Source organism: Pelodiscus sinensis, chromosome 14 (assembly GCF_052426305.1).
Source record: "Pelodiscus sinensis isolate ZL-2025 chromosome 14, ASM5242630v1, whole genome shotgun sequence".
Lineage (NCBI taxonomy): Eukaryota > Metazoa > Chordata > Testudines > Trionychidae > Pelodiscus > Pelodiscus sinensis.
In genome coordinates this window covers 11,009,762-11,031,400 of record NC_143065.1, presented here as the reverse complement: position 1 = coordinate 11,031,400, position 21,639 = coordinate 11,009,762, and the positions used below count along the sequence as shown (strand labels likewise).

The following is a 21,639-nucleotide window of genomic DNA, read 5'->3' as shown; positions in this document are numbered from 1 at the left end:
GAGAGAGAGAGAAAGCACTTTTGTTTCCAGTCTTATTGCAAAGGAAGCTTAATGTTCCTCCTTCTGTTGTAAGGAAGGAGATCTAAAAGTAAAGTCAGTAACGTTTTAGATGTACAACTTTGCTGTTGTTCAGAGAATACTTTTAAGGTTGCCTATAGCTGAATGGCATGGGGGTGGAGTACCTTACTATTCCCCATGCTAGGTAGCTGAAGATGGCTTGGTACAAGTCTAACACTATGACCATGCAGAGGTAGGTATCCTGGGAAGGGTAATCCTTGCAATGAAGATAGAGATTTTTTTCCTACATATAGTAAAATAAGTCCCATGGTCAAAATGGCAGTTTTTGGGCTTCGAGATGGGCAGATACTAGACCAGTGTTTCTTAAACTCTGTTCTGTGGCACACCAGTGTGCTGAGAGGCAGTAGGAGGTCTGACAGAACAGAATTCAAAATGGCCATCCTTAAAGGGGCAGGCAAATTTTTTTCTAACTTTCCCCAACCCTTTTTTCCCCTCTAACTTTCCCCTGGCCTTTTTACATTTTTTTGCTTAACGAAAAAATACTTGGTGTTCCTCATTTTAAAAAAAAAACTTTGGTGTTCCTCGGTATTAAAGTTTAAGAAACATTGTATTAGACCTTAATATTTGCTGTTTCCTTCAAATGGTTTCGATAGCCTACCCTATCATGGTGAAGTGTGACTTCATAACCAGTTTAGCAGCTATCCCTGTACAAGAGATCCAGACTGATTATTCAGTTTCCCCTGATCCTGGATCATGCAAAGTCTTTTTAAAAGGTCTTGTTCCAGGGGTGGAGGGATAGTTATCTTTACAAGCTGCAAAAAGCTGAGATCAAACCAGCTGACTATCTCCCAGCTTCAGGCTGCCCCAAACAACCTCACCTCTTGTTACCAATTAATACCCCATTTACTTACTGCTTTAACTCCCCAGGTCCCTTCTAGCACATCCCCCAACTTTTTTGTGTCTGTGTGCCTTTTGGCTAGCTTTCCCTCCTTGCTGTCTAGTTTCTGCCTGTATTTCCCTTGGTCCCTCAGTCACTCCTAAGACCGTCCTTTCTCAGGGACTGCCTTGAGTGGGATCCCACTTCAGCTAGGATCAGCCTCCTAGAATGCAGGTACCCATCCTAAAATGCTGCCTTGGATCACGGTGTTGAGGCTCAAGTGGTGTCCTGTATGGCAGGAGCCCTATAGGTGAGGCAGGTTCGAGGCAATGCTCTAAGCAGGTTTTCTGGTTAGTTGTGCAAGTGTATAACCATAAAGATGTGGTCTATATTGCACTGCATGATGGCAAGATTCATTGTCTTTTCCAAGGCAGGGAGAGCTGTGCTTTGTTACATCCCTATCTCTTGAATTGCAGGCTCGGAATACTTCCCTAGCTGCCGCCCCCTCCATCTCGAGAGGAATGGGGATCCCACAGGCCTCTAGCTCTGGATTTGCTAACTTGCCCAGGTCACGCCCAGCTGTTGAGATAGGCCAGAGGATCAAGATTGTGTAGCCCTACATCTCCAACTGTAGTACTTGGAAACATGACAGTCTCGGAGGCAAAATTCCCTCACCCACCTATAGACCCTGCACTTGTTCCTGCTAATTTGTGGTTAATCTACAATGTTGCTACAAGAAGCCACTTCTTAGAACTGGTGAGTGCAGGCAAGAATGGCCCATGGGGAATGAGCTTTATCTGAAAGGGCTGAGGAGTGTCTCCAGTTCCTCTACAAACATGCATTTCTGAGGCCATGTGGGTAAGGGAATAATTGTCCATCCTCTAGATCAGGGGTTCCCAACCTTTTTCGGTCCCCGTACCTCTTTGGCTCTTAGTAAACCCCCTATTCAAAAAGAAAGGAAATAAATTCTAGACTCTAGAATCCACAACTTTTTCACGGACACTACTACTTTTGGAGTCTTTCAATTAGGATAATCTAGTTATTTACCAAATATTCCCTGGATCCACTTGACAAGCTTTTCATACCCCCTGGGGGTACGCATACCCTGCTCTAGGGGTACATCTACCCTGTAGCCTTGTGCAAAAGCTTATGCAAATGAAGCTTGGCATGGAATATTGCCATGCTTCATTTGCATAATTAACAAGCAGCCATTTTTGCACAAAAAGATGTGTAGCTGGCTCCTTTTTGTGCAAAAACCCCCTCTTGCACAAGAGTCGTTCTTCCTGATTTTTTTTTGGAAGACAGTGGAAACCAGGCTTGTTACCAGCAGTTTCTCATGCATCTTTAATGAGGTGGGGGGGAGGGGATAAAATTTTCCCTTTTCAGTGTGGGACTCAATTGTTACCTGTTTTAATGACAATAAATTATACTCATTACCTCTAAACGAGTTTGGGGGGGGAGGTGAGGTTTGTTAACACAAGCAAACATGCATTTCAGGAAGTGACACTTTAGTGGTTTTGGAGGCTCTTAATGGGAGACTATTTTAAAAGAAACCACTAAAAGATTCAAACACACAACATGAACAGAAATATTATTTGTATTGCAATAGTACCTAGAGCAGTCTGAACTCGGGGATCCTATGGGCAAGATGTGCAAACACAGCAAAAACAAAATGGTCCCGTGCCCTCAAAGAGCCTGCAATCTAATCCAAACATGAACATAACTATCTTTTTTGACAAAGTCCTGCAAGATATTTTCATAAGCAAACTAGGGCAATGTGATCTCCATGAAGTTACTGAAAGGAAGATGCATATCTTCTTGAAAGACTGTTTAAAGAATAGTAATGGTTTTGAGGGGGATTCCACAGCATACAGTCCTCAGTCTGGTACTAGTCAATGAATGACTTGGCTAAGGCAATGGTGAGTATACATATAACACTTGCAGATGACTGCCAGCTGTGAAGGGTTCTAAGCAGTTTGAAGGACAGAATTAGAATTCAAAATGATGCTGACAAATTGGAGAATTGGTCTGAAATCAACAAAATGAAACGCAAAAAAGAAAAGTGCAAAGCACTTCATTTAGGAAGGAAAAATCAAATGCATAGCTGCAAAATGGAATTGCTGGCTCAGCAGTGGTACTGCTGAAAAGAACCTGCCGGTGATAGTGGATTTAAAACTAAATAATATAATGCAGCTGTGGGGGGAAGGAAGGGGTGTCTGTGAACAGGAATGTCATACATAAATCATAGGAGGTAATTGTGCTCTGCACATCACTGGTGAGGTCTCAACCAGATTACTGTGCCCAATTCTGGGCTCTACACTTTTGGGAAAGAGCTGAACAAATTGGAGAGAGTCCTGAGAAAAGCCAATAAAAATGTTAAAAGTTTAAACAAATCTGGCATAAGGGAAGGTTTAAAAACTGGGCAAGTTTAGCCTTGAGAAAAGGAGATTGAGGAGGGACGTTATAGTCTCCAAATATGTTAAGTCCAGTTTTCATGTTGGAAAACATCACAACTATACATATAAAATCAGGGGGACTAAATTAGCTGTTATCACTCGAGAGAGAGATCTTGGAATCATTGTGGACAGTTCTATGAAAAATCCACTCAAAGTGCAGCAGCAACGTAAAAAGAAAACAGAACATTAGGAATGATTTTAAAAGGGATAGAGGCAATGAAATATTCTGTCTTACTCTCTATATGAATTGATGGTACACTCTCATCTCAACTCAAAAGATCTCTTGGCAATGGAAAAAGTTCAGAAAAGGGCAACATCGGAAGCCTGCTAAACAACCAGTTGGGCCCCTGGATGATCGAGATGCTAAAAGAGCATACAAAGAGGACAAGGTAATTGTGGAGAAATTAACTGAATTCTTTGCTTCAGTCTTCATGGCTGAATATGTTAGGAAGATTCCCAAACTTGAGCCATTCTTTTTGGATGAAAAATCTGAGGCATTGTCCTAGACTGAAGTGTTATTAGAGGAAGTTTTGGAACAAAGTGGTAAACTTGCAGTAACAAGTCACCAGGACCGGATGGCATTCACCCAAGAGTTTTGAAAGAACTCAAATGTGAAATTGAGGAACTATTAACTGTGGTTTGTAACTGATCCTTTAAATCAGCTTCCGTACCTAATGACTAAAAGATAGCTAATGTGATCCTGGCAATTACAGACCGGTAAGTCTAATGTCAGTACCAGGCAAATTGGTTGAAACTATAGTAAAGAATAAAATTATCAGAAACATAGATGAACATAATTTGTTGGGGGAAAGTCAACATGGTTTTTGTAAAGGGAAATCATGCCTTAATCATCTACTAGAGTTCTTTGGAGGGGGGGGGGGGTTAATAAACGTGGAAAAGGAGGATCCAGTGGATATAATATACTTAGATTTCCAGAAAGCCTTTGACAAGGTCCCTCACAAAATGGCTCTTTACTCAAGTTAGTTGTCATGAGATAAGAGAGAAGGTCCTCTCATAGATTGATAACTGGTTGAAAGGAAACAAAGGGTAGGAATAAATGATCAGTTTTCAGAATGGAGAGAGGTAACTAATGTGTCCCCCAAGGGTCTGTACTGGGACCAATCCTAATCAATATATTTCTAAATGATCTGGAGAAAGGGGTAAACAGTGAGGTGTCAAAATTTGCAGATGATACCAAACTGCTCAAGTTAGTTAAGACCAAAGCAGACTGTGAAGAGCTTCAGAAAGATCTCACAAAAATAAGTGATTGGGCAACAAAATGGCAAATGAAATTTAATGTTGATAAATGTAAAGTAATGGACATTAGAAAAAAATAATCCCAACTATAAATACAATATGATGGGGACTCATTTAGCTATTACTACTCAAGAGAGATCTTGGGAGTTGTTGTGGATAGTTCTCTGAAAACATCCACTCAGTGTGCAGCGGCAGTCAAAAAAGCAACCAGAATGTTAGGAACAATTTTAAAAGGGATAGAGAATATCTTATTGCCTCTATATAAAACCATGCTGCATCCACGTCTTGAATACTACATATAGGTGTGGTTGCCTCATCTCAAAAAAGATTTCTTGGCATTGGAAAAGGTTCAGAAAAGGGCAACAAAATAATTAGTGGTTTGGAATGGGTACCAAATGAAGATTAAAAAGACTGGGACTTTTCATCTTAGAAAATTGGAGACTAAGGGGTGGGGGGGGATAGGATAGAGGTCTATAAAATCATGACTGGTGTGGAAAAAGTGAATAAGGAAAAATTATTGACTTGTTACCATAACATAAGAACTAGGGATCACCAAATGAAATTAATAGGCAGCAGGTTTAAAACAGACAAAAGGAAGTTTTTCTTCACACAGCATATGGTCGGCCTGTGGAAATCCTTGCTAGAGGAGGTTGTGAAGACAACAGGGTTCAAGAAAGAGCTAAATAGATTAATGGAGGTTAGGTCCATCAACGGCTATCAGCCAGGACAGGTAGGAATGGTGTCCCTAGTGTCTGTTTGTCAGAGGCTGGAAATGGGTGACAGCGCAGCGATCACTTGATTCCCTGTTTGGTTCATTCCCTCTGGGACATCTGGCGTTGGCCACTGTCAGCGGACAGGACGCTGGGCGAGATAGGCCTTTGCTCCGACCCAGTCTGGCCATTCTTGTTCTCTTACAAATAGGGTGGGGATCAGTTGTTCTCGGTGTCCACTGAAGGCAGGAGAAAAAGTTAACGAGATTGACCTGCAACAAGGGTAATTGAGCAGAGATATTAGAAAAATCTACCTATGAGGAGAGTTAAGCCCTGGAAGAGGCTTGCAAGGAAGGGCTGTGGAATTCCCATCGCTGGAAGTTTTTAAAACCAGGTTGGATAAACCCGCCAGGGGTTTACTTGGTGACCCCCAAACTAGAACCGCTTGTTGAGCTACCTGGTGGGAAACCAGGGTCAAAATCTCAGGCCCAACCTCCCTCTACCCAGGCTGGCAGGGACTGCATGTGCCATTGCACTAGAAGCCAAATCAATCAAAGCCAGTGGTGTAGAGGGAAAGCAGCCCTGGGTCCTGGCCAGGGTTGGCTGTCAGCACGCCATGAGGAATGATCCGTGGCTGCAGGACTACAGATGTCGCAGGACTAGAGAGCTCCAGCAGCAGAGGTTGCCAGTGGCTCAGAGCAGTTTGGCAGCAGGGCCAGCAGAGCAGTGGAGGCTGCAGGGCACCAGAACCTGCAGCCGGTGGGGCAGGGAAGCTGGCAGCAGGGCTGGAGCTCATGGGGCAGCAGAGCCTGCAGCTGGCAGCGCCAGCAGGATGAAGGGGCTGCCAGGGAACTGCAGCAGAGCAGCCACAGCTTTTGGGGGGGTGGGGAGGGTAGCAGTTGAGAGCTCTGACATGGCTGCTGGGGAGAGGAGCCATGTGGGGAGGTTGGTACCCCCTCTCCCAAGGACCAGTCAGGCCTTGAGGGTGCTGGACCAGGTAGGTCCAACCTGTAGTGATGGAAAACTAAGGGAAGACTTATGCTTGTCTACACCATCATTCCTAGCCCCCTGGGGGTTCAGTTACCACATGGCCACCACCGACCAGAGATGAAATACAGCTCAGTCTTACCACGTAGGTGGGATATATTAACCCTCTATGCATCCTACAGGGATGTTTCCTAAAGGACTTCTGGAGTGTAGCACCACCAGCTCCTGTGTTTTCAGAGCCGGACATTTGGCCCTGACCCTGCAAGTGATCCCCTCACCCCCAAAAAGAACCCCTGACTCGAGTGCACATTGGGGATAAGGCTCCCAACTAGTGGATTGAGTTCTGGGATCACAGCCGTTAAGCTGTGGTTTTGTAATGCCTGGCAAGCAAGCTGGCCTCATGCTGCCTCCATTTCAACACCGTATTAGGAGAGGGAAGCAAGCTCCCATCTTCTGTAACCCTGCTGCAAAGCAAGTCTGTGTCATTCCACAGTAGGTACTGCAGTCAGCACCCCATCCACAGCAGAGTATAGACAATGAAGAGCCCCTCATAGGCTGCATTAGCCTCTGAATCAGGCTCAAAGTCCCCACTTTATTTATAGTCTAATGCTCCCAGGCATTTTCTTGGAGGGTTGAACAATTGCAAGCAGCCTCTTGGCTGCCTGTCAGCTGTCTGGCACTTAAGAACTCTCCCTGTATCAAGTGCCTACCAACCACTCCTGCTACAGTTGGGAACAGAACAGCAGCCTCCCCTTCATCTCCTCCCCCACCCCAATAGAGTTGTTCACCGAGGGTCTGTCTGCACAGCAAAATTTCAAAATAATTTTCCTAGCGTCTACACAGCCAAACCACTATTTCAAAATTAATTCGAAATAGTAGAGCGCTTATTTCAAATTTGGTAAACCTCATTCTGTGAGGAATAACACCAAATTCGAAATAGCTATTTCAAAATAAGTGCTGTGTAGACACTTATTTCAAAATAGGGGGCTTCCAGCCTTCCCAGGGTGCCCTGGTGGCCACTCCGGCCTCAACCAAGAACACTTCTCTTCCCCCCCCCCCGCCCTTAAAGAGGTAGACTCTGGCCCCGACCCAGTGGTCCCAAAATATGAGCCAGCAAGCCACTGGCAGCCAGCCCTCCACCGCTCCTCACAAGCAGTCTGCCAGCTTTCAAGACCTGCCAGGACTCCGAGAAGACAGGTACCTTTCTGGTCCAGGGTGGAGATCATGGACCTTATTCCCAGGAGCAGGTTTGCATGACAATCAAGTTGGTCTGGCATGGCCACCTACCCTGAAAGCCCCCCCACCCTTCCAGCTCTGCCTCCTTTCCCCAGTTTCATTCCCTCCTCCCCACTTGTTAAAGAGTTTGTGTTCATGAAAATGTGTATTTTGACATAAGGAAGGGAGGGGTAAGTGGAAGGATGAGGGAGGAATAAGGCACAAGCTCCCAGGCTGTGTCTATACTGCACCCCTTTTCTGGAAAAGGGGATGCAGATGAGAAGTCAGAATTGCAAATGAAGTGGGGGATTTAAATATTCCCTGCTTCATTTGTATAAACATGGCTGCCACTTTTTTCTGGCTCAGGGCTTTGCCGGAGAAAAGCACCAGTCTAGACGGGATCTTTTGGAAAATAAAGCCTTTTCTGAAAGATCCCTTATTCTTCTTAAAATCAGGAATAAGGGACCTTTTGGAAAAGGCTTTATTTTGGTCCAATAAATAGACCAGCAGCTTGAGTCAAGACTGCCAGGTTCTGCTTGGCTCTACAGGGCAAGCTCAAGCAAGTCATTTTCCCCTCAGTCTCATCCCCATTTTTGCAGGGGTTAAGACACCAGGTGGATAATCTCAACTGGTGCTCAGGCAGGTCCATAGGAACTGATACAGCAAAGTAACTAAGTGACAGGGACATAGAAATGTGTTTAAGCATTGTAGACTTTAATACAAAGAGTCAAAGTTTGATAACCAGGAACCACCAGGCCAGCACTTTAAGTGTGGCCTTATTCCCAGGCCAGCTGGCATTTGCTTAGGTTGGCTAGTCATTCCTGTCTAGACTGCTTGTAGGCAATGAAATATGGCTGAGAAATTCCTCAAGGAATGAGATTCAACCCAGGGCACACAATGAGTGAAAAACCAAGGATATATGCTACCTATAAAATGAATTACGAGATTCTGCATTAACATGAGTTTTTTGCTCCTTTTCTTCCTCCCCCCCCCCCCCCCCCCAAGTATCTGGAGTGCTTTTAGTCTGAAAAGGAGAGCAAATAAGTTTTACCACCAACCATTCAGACCAGCTCAAGAAGTGCCCTCCACCCTCATCAACTACTCAATTAACCAAGAGTTAACACCCCTAATTAGGACTTCCCAGTTTTCTTGAAAAGGACATATAACTATCTGAATGGATGTCTATTGCAGGTTCTCATATCTTAGTTGAAGTAGCAGAATGGACCTTTAAGTCAAAAAAAGGAAATTTTCAAAAAGCTAAAAAATGTTTACAAAAGAGCAGCCTAAAAACCCATCCTAATTCCACTTGTTAGCAAGTTTCCCAGTTTTGACTCGGCTCACAGAAACAGTACCACACATTTTAAACCACAGAAATTTATTAGTTTGCCTTGAACAAGGAGCTGTCAATCGTATTACAGTTATCAGCTGTCGGGTTAGTTACAAATCTACTTGTGAGATGCCATTACATCAGAGTTACAGAGTAAAGCCAACAACCCTTAGCCTAGTCTCCAGCCCCAGGGAATTTATAGCTCAAGAGGGGAAAATAGAGGATCACTACAGCCAGCCACAGGAGAACTAAAGCCTAACAGGTAACTCTCTCTCTCTGCTAATACTGTTCACGGTAACCTTGGTCACACGTGCCCCACCTGTAACAGAGCTTAAGATGCACAGGGTATAGTTACTACACAGTACATCAAAGGAAGAGTCAAGTTAAACGTAAGGGGAGGCGAGTAAGTCAAACAATATTGGTCCAACATGAAAGGCTTTTTAAGGGCAAAGGTTACAAAGAACTACTCCATTTGGTAAATACATTGGCCCCAACCAGGATACCCGAAGTAACCCCATCGGCAGAGGCCGAGCGCACCTGCCGGGACCCTCTTTAGAAGCACTTGCGATGGACAATGGATGGGCCAGACTCATCGTACTCCTGCTTGCTGATCCACATCTGCTGGAAGGTGGAGAGAGAAGCCAGGATGGAGCCACCGATCCAGACGGAGTATTTACGCTCTGGCGGGGCAATGATCTTGATTTTCATAGTGCTGGGTGCCAGGGCCGTGATCTCCTTCTGCATTCGGTCAGCGATGCCAGGATACATGGTGGTCCCGCCGGACAGCACGGTGTTGGCATAGAGGTCCTTTCGGATATCCACGTCACACTTCATGATGGAGTTGAAAGTGGTCTCGTGAATGCCACAGGACTCCATCCCCAGGAAGGAGGGCTGGAAGATGGCCTCGGGGCACCGGAACCTCTCGTTGCCAATAGTGATCACCTGCCCGTCAGGCAGCTCGTAGCTCTTCTCCAGGGAGGAAGAGGAAGCGGCCGTGGCCATCTCCTGCTCGAAGTCCAGGGCGACGTAGCAGAGCTTCTCCTTGATGTCGCGCACGATTTCCCTTTCGGCCGTGGTGGTGAAGCTGTAGCCCCTCTCGGTCAGGATCTTCATGAGGTAGTCGGTCAGGTCCCGGCCGGCCAAGTCCAGACGCAGGATGGCGTGAGGCAGGGCGTAGCCCTCGTAGATCGGCACCGTGTGGGTGACCCCGTCCCCGGAATCCATGACGATACCGGTGGTTCGTCCGGAGGCGTACAGGGACAGCACGGCCTGGATGGCCACGTACATAGCCGGGGTGTTGAAGGTCTCAAACATGATCTGCGTCATCTTCTCCCGGTTGGCCTTGGGATTCAGGGGGGCTTCGGTGAGCAGGACGGGGTGCTCCTCGGGGGCAACCCGCAGCTCGTTGTAGAAGGTGTGGTGCCAGATCTTCTCCATGTCGTCCCAGTTGGTGACGATGCCGTGCTCGATGGGATACTTCAGGGTGAGGATGCCTCTCTTGCTCTGGGCCTCGTCGCCCACGTAGCTGTCCTTCTGCCCCATGCCCACCATGACCCCCTGGTGCCTGGGGCGCCCCACGATGGAGGGGAACACGGCTCGGGGGGCATCGTCCCCAGCAAAGCCGGCCTTGCACATCCCGGAGCCGTTGTCGACAACGAGGGCGGCAATTTCCTCATCGGCCATCTTGATTCAGTCTGCGGGAGACAACGAGGGACAGAGGCGGGTTAGGGCCGCGCCCGGCCGCTCCCCCCGCCAGCCCGACGGAAGCGGCCGCGCGGGCGGCGGAACCAAGATGGAGGATCGGAAACCAGCGCGCGGCTCGGAGCCCGGAACAGGGCGGGGCGGGGCCCTCCCTGGCGGCGGGCTCCAGCCGCGCTGCCGCCGGCCCCAGCGACGAGCCCCCGCCGGGCCGCAGCCCCGCCGCGCGCCCCCCCCCGCCGCCGGGCCGCAGCGGAAGTGGGGCGAGCGCGCGCACATGGGCCCAGCGCCGGGCCCCGCTCGCCACCCGCCGCCCCCAGGACCCGGACACCCGCCAGCGCCGGGGGAGGGGGTCACGAGCCCAAAAGCCGCGGGCAGCGGGACGGGCCGCAGCGGAAGTGGTTCTCCTTCCCCTGCGCCCCGCCCCCCGGGCACCCGACCAGCCCCGGCCCCGCCCTTGGGGCACAGAAACGCCAGCCCGGCCCGGTACCTGCGGCTGCTCACTCACGACCGGCACCAGCTACAACCGCCGTCTCCTCCCACAGCCACCACGCGCTCCGCTTTATGCCCAACGGAACCGGAAACCCGCCGCCGTTCCCGCGCGCCCATTGGCTGCCGTGTTCCCGCCCCGCCTCTTTCCTCCCTCCCAGTCAGAACTGCCGGGCGCGAGCTTGGCTCGTGCCTCGCAGGGGAAGCCGCGCTGCATGCCGGGAGCTGTGGGTGCGCCATGTGGTAAGCCCGGGTTGGGTCTCGGCCTGTAAACTGCAGTTCCCAGCATGCAGCGCGCGGAGCCTGCCGGCATTTCCTGTTTCCGGAGACGGCAGTCAGGTGAGTGTAAACATCAGTGTCGATCCTGCCCCGGGCCCCCCGCTCCTGGCGCCGCTGGGGGGGGCGGGGCTTGGGGTCCGACAGAGACCCCCGTTCTCGGATCCCATGGGCCGGGGCAGGAAAGGCCCCGCCTGGGCCGAGCTGGGCTCCGTGGTGGGGCCCCCGGGCCCTCCCGCTCGGGCAGGATTTGGGTTCACGCCCCCCCGTGTTGGGGACCAGGGTAGAGGCCCCAGAGCGGGATTCAGGGCGCGGCTGGGTGCAGCTCTCCCAGTGATGTCACCCCGCTGACAGGGTCTCACGTTGGTTTGTTTCCTTCCCTTCGCAGCCTCTTCTAGGTGGTTTCCCCTCCGCGACAGGGAGACGATGTCTTTATCAGAGTGGCACATTGCAGTGAAGCTGGCAGACCAGCCGCTGGCCCCCAAATCCATCCTGCGGCTACCGGAGACCGAGCTGGGAGAGTGCCCTTTGGGTGGGTGCAGCATCTCCTACCTCAAGCAGCTCATCACCGGAAAGCTCCAGGAGTCAGTCCCAGACCCAGAACTCATTGGTGAGTTGCTGCTTGTCTGCAGCACTTGGCCTTCTTAGGCCTGGGAGCATGACCAAATTTCATACAACAGTTTCAACTGGCTAGAGTGTCTTTGCTTCCAGTGTTGCTGTATATAATTCTAGTTATTATAGACACTTTAACCATCCTTATTTTCCAGGTTGGCTTGTAACAAATCCTTCCAAACAGGCAGGATTGTAGCACCTGTCTGTGCTATGAGATGTACTTTGTACCTGACACCAGTAGAACTCTGAGAGGTTGGACAGTTCTTTTAAACCGTGTGATCCTGTGAGGATGCATAGCCAGGCTGGTGTCCTCAGTGTCACGGTCCCCTTGCATTGAAATGTGCACATGATTATGCCATTGACTATTGAAGAGTTGCTACATCATGTGGCAGGCCAATGGTCAGGGCTGGATTAAGTCTTCTGAGGGTCTGGGGCTATTAGATTTTGTGGGGCCCCTCTAAGGTCCAAGGTGGGGCCAAAAATGAGGCATTCAGAGTGTTGAGGGGATAGGGATAGGGCTTTGGTTGTGGGGGGGGTAAGGACTTCAGCAGGGGAGTTCAGGCTCTGGAGTGGGGTGCAGGAGGGGGCTCCAGGCTGGGCCCAAGCGGTTTGGAGTGCAGGAGGGGCTCAGGGCAGGAGGTTGGGGTGAGAGTGCAGTGTTTGGGCAGGAATGGGTGCAGTAGGGGAATCAGGGCTGGAGCAGGGGGTTGGGACACAGGTCACTTACCTGGGTCAGCTCCCATTTGGCACAGATCCAAGGGAGAGGAGTGGGCAGGTGGGTCTGAACACTGCCCTGTGCTCACTTGCAGGCCCTGCCCATTGCAGGTCCCATTGACCATGATTGCTGGCCACTGGGGCTGTGGGGGTGGAGTCTGCAGGCGAGAGAAGCGGGTGGACAGAGCTTCCCTGCTCTTGCAGCTCCAGCTTGGCGGGGTGGGGGGGGCAGATGGCAACATGCTCCCCCCCCCCTTTTGCTAGACAGGGATGGAACCCAGGGGCTTTAATGGCTGCAGCCTAGGGCTAAGGAGGGTCTGGAAAAAAATCTGCCTTTTTGGTGGGTTGGCGATCGTTTTGCGGGGCCCCTCCTTAGCCCAGGGCCTGAGCTGCAGCTCCTAAAGCCCCTTAATCTAACCCTGGGGATGGCACACCTGGAACAGTACTTATCCCATACAGTCCAAGGTAGGGGGCTCTCTATAGGAGCAGCCTGTGTTCTAGATCTTTGCTTTCTCTTTCTCAGATCTCATCTACTGTGGCCGCAAGCTGAAGGATGACCAAACACTTGATTTTTATGGCATCCAGTCAGGCTCCACTGTTCATGTCCTGCGCAAGTCATGGCCTGAGCCAGATCAGAAACCAGGTGAGAGAGAGGATGCCTGGATGTGGACTCTTCACTGTGTAGATGTGTGGTGCTGATCCCTTAGGGTACGTCTAAACTACATGGCTCCGTTGACAGAGCCATGTAGATTTGTTTTTTTGGCAAAGGCAAATGAAGCCGCGATTTAAATGATCGCGGCTTCATTTAAATTTACATGGCTGCCGCGCTGAGCCGACAAACAGCTGATCAGCTGTTTGTTGGCTCAGCGTACTAGTCTGGACACTCCCCTGCCAACATCAAAGCCCTTTGTCAGCAGCCCCGGTAAACCTCATCCCACGAGGAATAACGGGGCTGCCGACAAAGGGCTTTGATGTCGGCACAGGAGCGTCCAGACTAGCACGCTGAGCCGACAAACAGCTGATCAGCTGTTTGTCGGCTCAGCGCGGCAGCCATGTAAATTTAAATGAAGCCGCGATCATTTAAATCGCGGCTTCATTTGCCTTTGCCTATAACCCTAATCTACATGGCTCCATCGATGGAGCCATGTAGTCTAGACACAGCCTTATAGTTGACACAGGGGCACATACTCCTGCTTGCCTCTTGTAGGGTCCCAGGCGTAGTGGAAGGAGGAGAATTCCTTCGGATTGATCTGGTGTCTTCTGTGAAACCTCCAGCTTCAAAGGAAGGGGAGCTCCCTGTGTCTGCTTCATGCTGACATGGGAACTGTGAAAGCATCCCCACTGCGCATGGAGACAGAACCCTTAAAAGAGTTACAGTCAATTACACTGGTTCTGTTGAGGACCAAAATCCGATCATTCCTTTTACTCTCTTTAATCTGCTTTGGGAGCCTTCAGTGGTCAGCATCGCACCAGGTAAATTAAAGCAGCGACACTGAGATTGCCGTAACAACGAGGAGTCCTGTAGCACCTTAGAGATAAACAGATTTATTAGTGTCTAAGGTGCCCCAGGACTCTCTGTTGTTTTTGCAGGTACAGACTTACACGACCACCCCTCTGAGATTGCAGGATTGGGAATGCTAGGGCAAAGGTCTTTAGATACTCCTCCCCTCCCCCCCCCACCGCACGCCCGTGGCTGTGTCAGGCTGTGTTTGGCTCTCTTGACTGTGAGGAAATAGGTGACAGAAGGGGCAGAGGTAATGAAACTGACCAATGAACACTCTTGATTCTTCCTCCCCGTCTGTTCTGAATGTCTCCCTCAGAGCCTGTGGATAAAGTCGCTGCAGTGAGAGAGTTCCGGCTCCTGCACACTGCCCTGCACAGCAGCCCTGGATACAGAGATGCTGTGAGTGTGGCATATTTCTCACCCCCAAAGCACCCCTCATTCACCATGTGAGACTGAATAAAGGAGAGAGATGGAGGTTAAATCAGGCTACCCCAGTTCCTCGCTGCTGATCTCTTTTGCTTCCTTTGGTAGGTCTTCAAGATGCTGGGGAACAAGGAATCGCTGGATCAGATCATTGTGGCTACCCCTGGCCTCAGCAGCGACCCTGTTGCTCTCGGTGAGTTCAGATGTGGCCAGGCGGTTTAAAGGACGTGGAAGTAGGGGTGCTCTGTGGAACCTGTTGGGAACTCTGGGCTCCAGGAAGAACAGGAAAAGGCAGTTTCTGCAGAGCGGTTTGAATCTGCTCAGGCGTCAGATTTTACGATTGTGCTAGCTATTGCTAACCACACTCGACAAGCTGCTTCTGCTGGAGCAGGCCTGGGCCATAAGGAAGCCAACCTCGCGGGGAGTGTGTACTGAATGTGTCTGCTTTGCATTTGTCCCTTTCAAATGCCACAGCGGATTAATTACCTCTAATCCAGGCCCGGCTAGCCAAGCCGAATGATCTAGGAGCATCTCTGCATGGCCATATGCAGATTCTAGTAAGGACATGAGTTGCTGCTTTTCCTGGCCCTGAGCCAGAAGAGCAGCTAGCGCTGAGGCAGAGGACTGTTGTAAGCTGCTCCGCAGCAACCACTGTTGGCTCAAAACATGGTCCTTGTGCTTGGGAGCTGATGGGTCATGATGCAGAGTCTTGTAGGGAGGAGGTGGAAGCCTTATACCACCTGGAGAGGAGATGCCACCAGGAATACACGTCACTCCAGTGCCCATGGAGTGTCGTGTGCTTTGGGTCACATGACCGATGCCCCTTTTGTTTCCTGTCCCCGATTCAACCCATTTCCTGGTCTCTTTCAGGCGTCTTGCAGGACAAAGATCTTTTTTCTGTCTTCGCTGACCCAAACATGCTAGACACGTAAGTGCCGGATGGCCAGGGCTGGATCCAAACCACCAGCACCTGTTGGTACAATTGCACAGGCTGGTTTTTCTTTAAGTCGGAGGCATGGTTATTCCAGCTCTCAACTGCTGGTGCGGACATGGCATTCCAGTGGCTTCAGCTGGGTCAGCGGCTCTCCCTTCCCTTCTTTCTACTTCCTCTTTTGTAGTGGTAGTAGTCTGGGAAAAGACTGAACTGGGGGAAGCGACTAGTCAGCTAGAGTGTCGACTGTCCAGTAAGCATTTGCTTATCGGATAGTTGACTAGTCGTTCACATCCCTAGTGTCCATCGCTGAGCTCCCTGGCTGCACCTTTGGGAGGGCAGGATGAGATGGCTCAAGAGATTGGTACTTCAATGCAGTGGATTTCGCCTCTGCTTCCTGAGTTCAAATCCAGTCCTGGCTGGCCGTGGCTGAAAGTTGCTGCTTGTTGCGCAGGGCTCTATGCATGCTGATTGGAGGAGTCTCGGTTCTGGTCCCAGTCTGCATCAGAAACCCATTGCCAAAAAGCGACCCCTCTTGTTGGCCAACTTAGCCGAGTGTAGGGTTGGGTGGGCCAACGGGCGGAAATTCCTTTCACCTAGAAACTGGCCTTGTGTCTCTTGAGACACAGCAGCCGGGGGGTGCCAGGCTGTACCCTCTGGAGTGGCTAAAGACAGGACTCAGCCCAGGAATGTCAAACCTCAAATCTTTCACTAGCACCAAATCCACTTAAAATACTTGGAACTAGAAAACGGCCCATGTCTCCTGGGTGGGGGGTCTGGATTCTTACCAGACCAGCTAGGCTGGAGGGATGACATCATCAGGCTGCCAGAGCTGGGATTGGAGATGGTGGTGAAGTACAGCCCATTGGGAAACTGGAAATTGCTGCTCCAGGGACGGGGATGTGTGTGTCTGCCTTCCTGCCCTCAGGTGCCACCTCCGAGTGTCTTGTCTTGTCTCTGCCCAGGCTAATCCCGACTCACCCTGCTCTGGTGAATGCCATCATCCTGGTTCTGCACTCGGTGGCAGGCAGCACATCCCTCCCGGCTCCTGAGACCTCCTCCCGCAGCATGCCCTCCAGCTCCTACAGGGACATGCCTGGTGAGCTCGCCTGTGTGCACGCAGGGTAGAAGAACTGTAGGGTCTACTGATAAACCCAGGGAGCGACTGTTCTTAGCCATCCAGAGACAGGAGGAGCAGGAGGCCTGGCTTATTGACTCAGTAACATGCATCCGTTTGGGGCAGGGAGCAAAGGATTTTCCTTCTCCTCTGGCGCTTGCAGCTTTAAGAAGTAGACCTCACTGATTCCCGTATTCTCCAGTTAGAGAGTGGTCAAATTGTTGGGCATGGCAGGCCTGCAGCCATGAAGTAGGGGGTCACCAAATGAAATGAATAGGTAGGAGGTTTAAAACAAAAAAAGGAAGTTTTTCTTCACACAGTGCAGTCAATCTGTGGAACTCCTTGCCAGAGGATGTTGTGAGGGTCAGGATTTTCATAGGGTTTAAAAAAGAGCTAGATAAATTCATGGAAGATAGATCCATCTGTATTTATTAGCCAGGAGGAGTAGGAATGGTGTCCCTAGCCTCTGTTTGTCAGAAATGGGCGATGGGCTGGATCACTTGATGGTTCCCTGTTTTGTTCACACCCTCTGGGGCACCTGGCATTGGCCACTGTGGGCAGACAGGACACTGAGCTGGGTGGACCTTTGGTCTGACCCAGTGTGGCCCTTCTGATGATCTTATGTACTACTCAGTGTCTGTAGGTCTTGTCAGAGCCTAAATGCAATGGAGCCTCTTCACCACATGGGTGTGATTGGGTGGTGGGCTTCCCTCAGAATCAGACCTAAATCAGTTGCGATCCTGGCCCCGTGCTCCTGAAGCCCTTGGTATTTTTTGCCTGAGTAAGGGTGTTAGCTCTGCTGTCCTGGTCTTCGTCTAATTCAGGTAACTTTGCTGCCTCCTAAATTCTCCCTGAGCTTTCACTCGGAGAAATTCTTTTCACAGCTCTATCGAGTGCTGTTGGCACATTGATGTTGTCTGCGCTCCACCCCAGAGGTGACTGCATTTTAGTGTGAGTGGGTGATCCTTCTAAAGTCCAGTCCTTATTTGACCTCTCTGAAGCCATGGGAGATGTAACCGCCTCTGCTGGGAGGGAAGATGGGAGCTGAGATTTTTGCATTATTTGTTTAAGGGCTTGTCTCCACTTGACTGTATTCTCTTCCCTGGGGCAGGTGGCTTTCTGTTTGAAGGTCTCTCTGATGATGAAGATGATTTTCATCAGGTAATGTTAGCAGGGCAGGGGAGGGATCTAGGTTTGGGGGGGAGGGGAGTTGCATTTATAGTCCTATCAGAGACTCTGAAGCTGTCCTTGGGCAGAGTGGTTACAGCACCGGGTTGAGGTTGGAGAGACCTGCATTCGGTCCTCAGCTCTGCCACGACCTTCTGTGCAACCTTGAGTGTGTCGCGTTGCCCTGTGCCTCAGTTTCCCCCTCTGCATTACCTGTCGCCCCTGCCTATGGCGAAGATCAAGGCATTAATGAGTGCGAAGTGCCCAGATCCTGCAGTGAGAGGAGCGGAAAAAGTGTCTAGTTGGGCCCACGTAGTAAGAAATCGGTAGGTCCAGCGGAAGGATGGGGGTCTCCCTGAATGCTGGCACCAAATCCCGTGAGCGCTGTGCAGCGCCTGGGTGGGTGAGACAAGTACGTCTGCTCCAGGCCTCTTTGCTGAGGGACGAGTCCCTGGCTGGGGCAATAGTTTGATTATTCAGCAGGGAGAGAGGAGGGAGACCCTGCTTGGCTGAGGCAGTGTCCCAGCTGCTGGTCCGTTGACAGAATTGCTGGAGAGGCTGCTAATGGCTGGTAGTACCAATAATTCCCTCTGTATTAGGGCTGTTAATAGAATCGTCGAATAACCGCATGAATTCTTATTGGTTACTTGACTATTGTATAGTCCCCGGGGATGGGGCCAGCAGCCAGTGTGCTCTGGCCTCTCCTGGAGAGCCCCCTGCCCCTGTCTGCGGGGGGTCCGAGCCCCCCATGATCAGAGTTCTCGTGGGGGCGGGAGGCAGCTGCCATGAAGCGGCTGATGTCTGCGGCGGCCCGGGCTGGCTGCGGACAGAGGCTATTCCAGCAGCAGCCCCTGTCCACAGGGACCCCCCGCAGACCGGGACTGCTACCGCAAAACAGCCTCTGTTCGCCTTGGAGAGAAGCAGCTGCACAGGAGATGGCGGGGGCGGGATGGTGCTGGGGGAACTGGCTTGTAAGCCAGCTGTCCCTCCACACCAGCTCCTGCTCCCCCCTGCCCTTGCTGCCTCTGATACAGAGGCAGCAAGGGGAGGATTCGAGTAGTCGACTCGATTAACCGATAAGCCCAGGCTTTTGGTTAGTCGACTACTCTCTTATCTCCTAATGTATTGCTCTGTCTAATACATCCTGTCAATTCAGAGCTACTCTACATTTTCCTCTTTGTCCCCTTGCATCTGCCAGCCTTGAGCCATGACCGCGAGATGGCCCAGGCTGCAGGCAATCGAACCAGGCAAACCAAACTCTGGGGCTCTGTCGTTGTTTGGAGTTACTGATGCCTGCCCCGCCCCGTAGCATGATCTGCCATCTCTGCAGCCCTCCTGGTGTCTAACCGCAGAGCCCCTGGCTAGTCCTAGGGGTTCTCAGTTGTTGACTCCGTCAGTGACTGTCACAAGACGGGTGTTGGCGGGACGAGCTGAGCCGGGCTCGTTCCAAGGGTGCCGTCCTCGGAACCCTGAGCGTATCTTGAGGGTCTCAGTGAAGTAGATGGTAACTCATGGGCTCTCTCCCGTCCTGGCAGAGCACGAGGTCCACGCCTTCCAGCAGCACGTCTGGGTCCCGCCCAGCATCACTCGGCTACGCGGGCGCTGCTGGACCTCGGCCGATCACCCAGAGCGAGCTGGCAACGGCGCTGGCCCTGGCCAGCACGCCAGAGAGCAGCTCTCACACACCCACCCCCGGCACCCAGGTAGGGCCACAGCGCACATCAGGGAACCCCTCTCTCGGGGCACAAACTGCAGCCTGATGCTGACCACCAAGCACCAATCCCAGCCCGGGGACGTGGCTTTGGGCTAGCCCCTTATGGCAGGCCAGTTCACACCAGGGCTCGGTGTGGTCCCCGCTAGCATTGTCTCCTGTTTTCCAGGGTCACTCCTCGGGCACCTCCCCGATGTCCTCCAGCGTCCAGTCAGGAACTCCTATCACCAACGACCTCTTCAGCCAGGCCCTGCAGCACGCCCTGCAGGCATCCGGGCAACCCGCCATGCAGGCGAGTAACTCGGTCTCCTCCCTTGGGGACCCTGTGACCCACCTCACCCTGCTCTGATTGCAGCCACTGTCACAGGCCACGCCGCATCCAGAGGTGGCTCCGGGGCTGGCCAGAGCTCCCAGCATTAGGTGCTGTGGGGAATGATGCAGACACACCGGAGGAGGAGGGCGTGGGGCAGGACCACTGGACATGGGGCTGCTCCCAGCAGGAGACGCTTAGGCCCCAAGGTGATGGAGGAGTAGACATGCAGACATGGCACTGGTGGCCGTGGAGGGGGATGGGGAATTACTGGAACTTTTTGAGCATTCCCTTAGCTGTCTCTCCTCTCTCTGCAGAGCCAGTGGCAGCCCCAGCTGCAGCAGCTGCGGGATATGGGCATACACGATGACGACCTGAGCCTCCGAGCCCTGCAGGCCACGGGAGGGGACATTCAGGCTGCCCTGGAGCTGATATTTGCCGGCGGGGCACCCTGACCCCCGGCCCAGAGGGCAGAGTGACATGTTCCAGGGATGCTGCTAGGTCAGGATGACGGTGAAGTTCCCCACCTGTCCTGAAACGGAGCATCTCTCTTGCCCTGGGCCACAGGGGGGTGACACAGTTCATGGCAGAGCGGGGCTGGGACCCTGCCTCGGCACTCAGAGACATTCTTCCTGCAGTAACCCCCCAGGCTGTACCCACCCACAGCTAGCTCACTGGATCTCTGTCCAGGCACAGGGAAAGAGCAGCAGCCCCCTGACTCAGGGGATGTGGCAAATCCCTGGCTGCTACCCTGAGGCATTTGCCAGCTCCCTCTCCTGCCTGCACTTCCATTCCTGACTCCCTAGAAGCCTGGTCCTGTTGTAGTTCCCCAGTGTTTGAGTCTAATAAAGCTGAATCTCTCTGCTTGTGTCTGTGTGGTTATGATCTAGCAGATTCCAGAGCGAGGCAGAGTGGTAGCTGAATGGGAGACCTCCCAGGATCATCCAGATAGCTGAATTACAGCTGATAATTCAGCCAGCAGTTCGCTTCCCCTGGAGCCCATCCCTGGGCCATGTCCCAGGTGCTATCGCTTGATTGAAAGGGTCCAAAATAGCCCTGATCATTCCTGTGCAGGAGAGATCGTACCTCATCACAGCGGGTAACGCTCATCTGCAAAGCCCTTTGCAACCACTAACCCCTGGGAAGTGCATGAAAGCAGGGAAGGACAGGAACTGGCTAAAATGGAGGAGGAACGATTCCAACCTGCCAATTCAGGGATATGCTCTTCCGCTTTGCTTTCTGAGGGAGCTTGTGGCCTCCTCAGCGGAGGAGAGGGAGTCAGTCCCCTATCGCCTGGGCTCCCCTCGTCAGCTGAGAGCTGTCACAACAAGTTTTGAAATTTGAAAAATTCACAAAACTCTGTTGGATTCTTCCTGCTGGTGGTGCAGTAACACCCGGTCACCAGAGGGTGGCAGTAAAGGCGCAGCAGGAGAGGTGCGCTTTGGACAAGCCAGTAGCCAGAGGGACCTCAAGCCATCCCTGGAGGGGCCATATATCTCTGCTCTCCTAGGCTGGAGTTTGGGTACAGAGAAGTCCCAGGCAGCGCTTTCAGGAGCGGCCCTCTGCTTTTGGTTGCCCAGTTTGGAGCTGACTTCCAAAGTCAATTCTGTGTAAGTGAAGCCAATGGCTTAGGCCCATATCCTCAAAGGCCTTTGTGCTCCTGACCTCCAGTGGATTTCAGTGGATGTTAGGAGCTTAGATCACTTTGAGTCTGGGCCTTAGGACCTTTGAAAATCAGGCAGTAGGTGGCTCCTCCCAAATATGGGCTTCGCTGAGGTACCCAGTGAGAGCCCCTGGGACAGCTCAAGTCTCCTGCCTCGTAGGCCTTGCGTTGACCTTT

At 51.5% G+C, this 21,639-nt stretch overlaps 2 protein-coding genes across 2 annotated transcripts; one reads left to right on the top strand and one right to left on the bottom strand.

The window, feature by feature from the left end:
• Positions 1-8,874: 8,874 nt before the first annotated feature.
• LOC102458214 (actin, cytoplasmic type 5) lies at positions 8,875-11,181 on the bottom strand. The gene is made up of 2 exons (XM_075897447.2): positions 11,036-11,181; positions 8,875-10,541 (listed from the first exon to the last, which is right to left on the bottom strand). The coding sequence occupies exon 2, from the start codon at positions 10,528-10,530 to the stop codon at positions 9,400-9,402; it is 1,131 nt and encodes a 376-aa protein (XP_075753562.1). The 5' UTR covers positions 10,531-10,541; positions 11,036-11,181; the 3' UTR covers positions 8,875-9,399.
• Positions 11,182-11,220: 39 nt separating this feature from the next.
• Positions 11,221-20,663, top strand: UBL7 (ubiquitin like 7). The gene is made up of 11 exons (XM_075897446.2): positions 11,221-11,373; positions 11,699-11,920; positions 13,160-13,279; positions 14,457-14,539; positions 14,672-14,756; positions 15,434-15,491; positions 16,460-16,593; positions 17,723-17,772; positions 19,314-19,481; positions 19,659-19,781; positions 20,117-20,663. The coding sequence occupies exons 1-11, from the start codon at positions 11,322-11,324 to the stop codon at positions 20,252-20,254; spliced, it is 1,233 nt and encodes a 410-aa protein (XP_075753561.2). The 5' UTR covers positions 11,221-11,321; the 3' UTR covers positions 20,255-20,663.
• Positions 20,664-21,639: the final 976 nt, after the last annotated feature.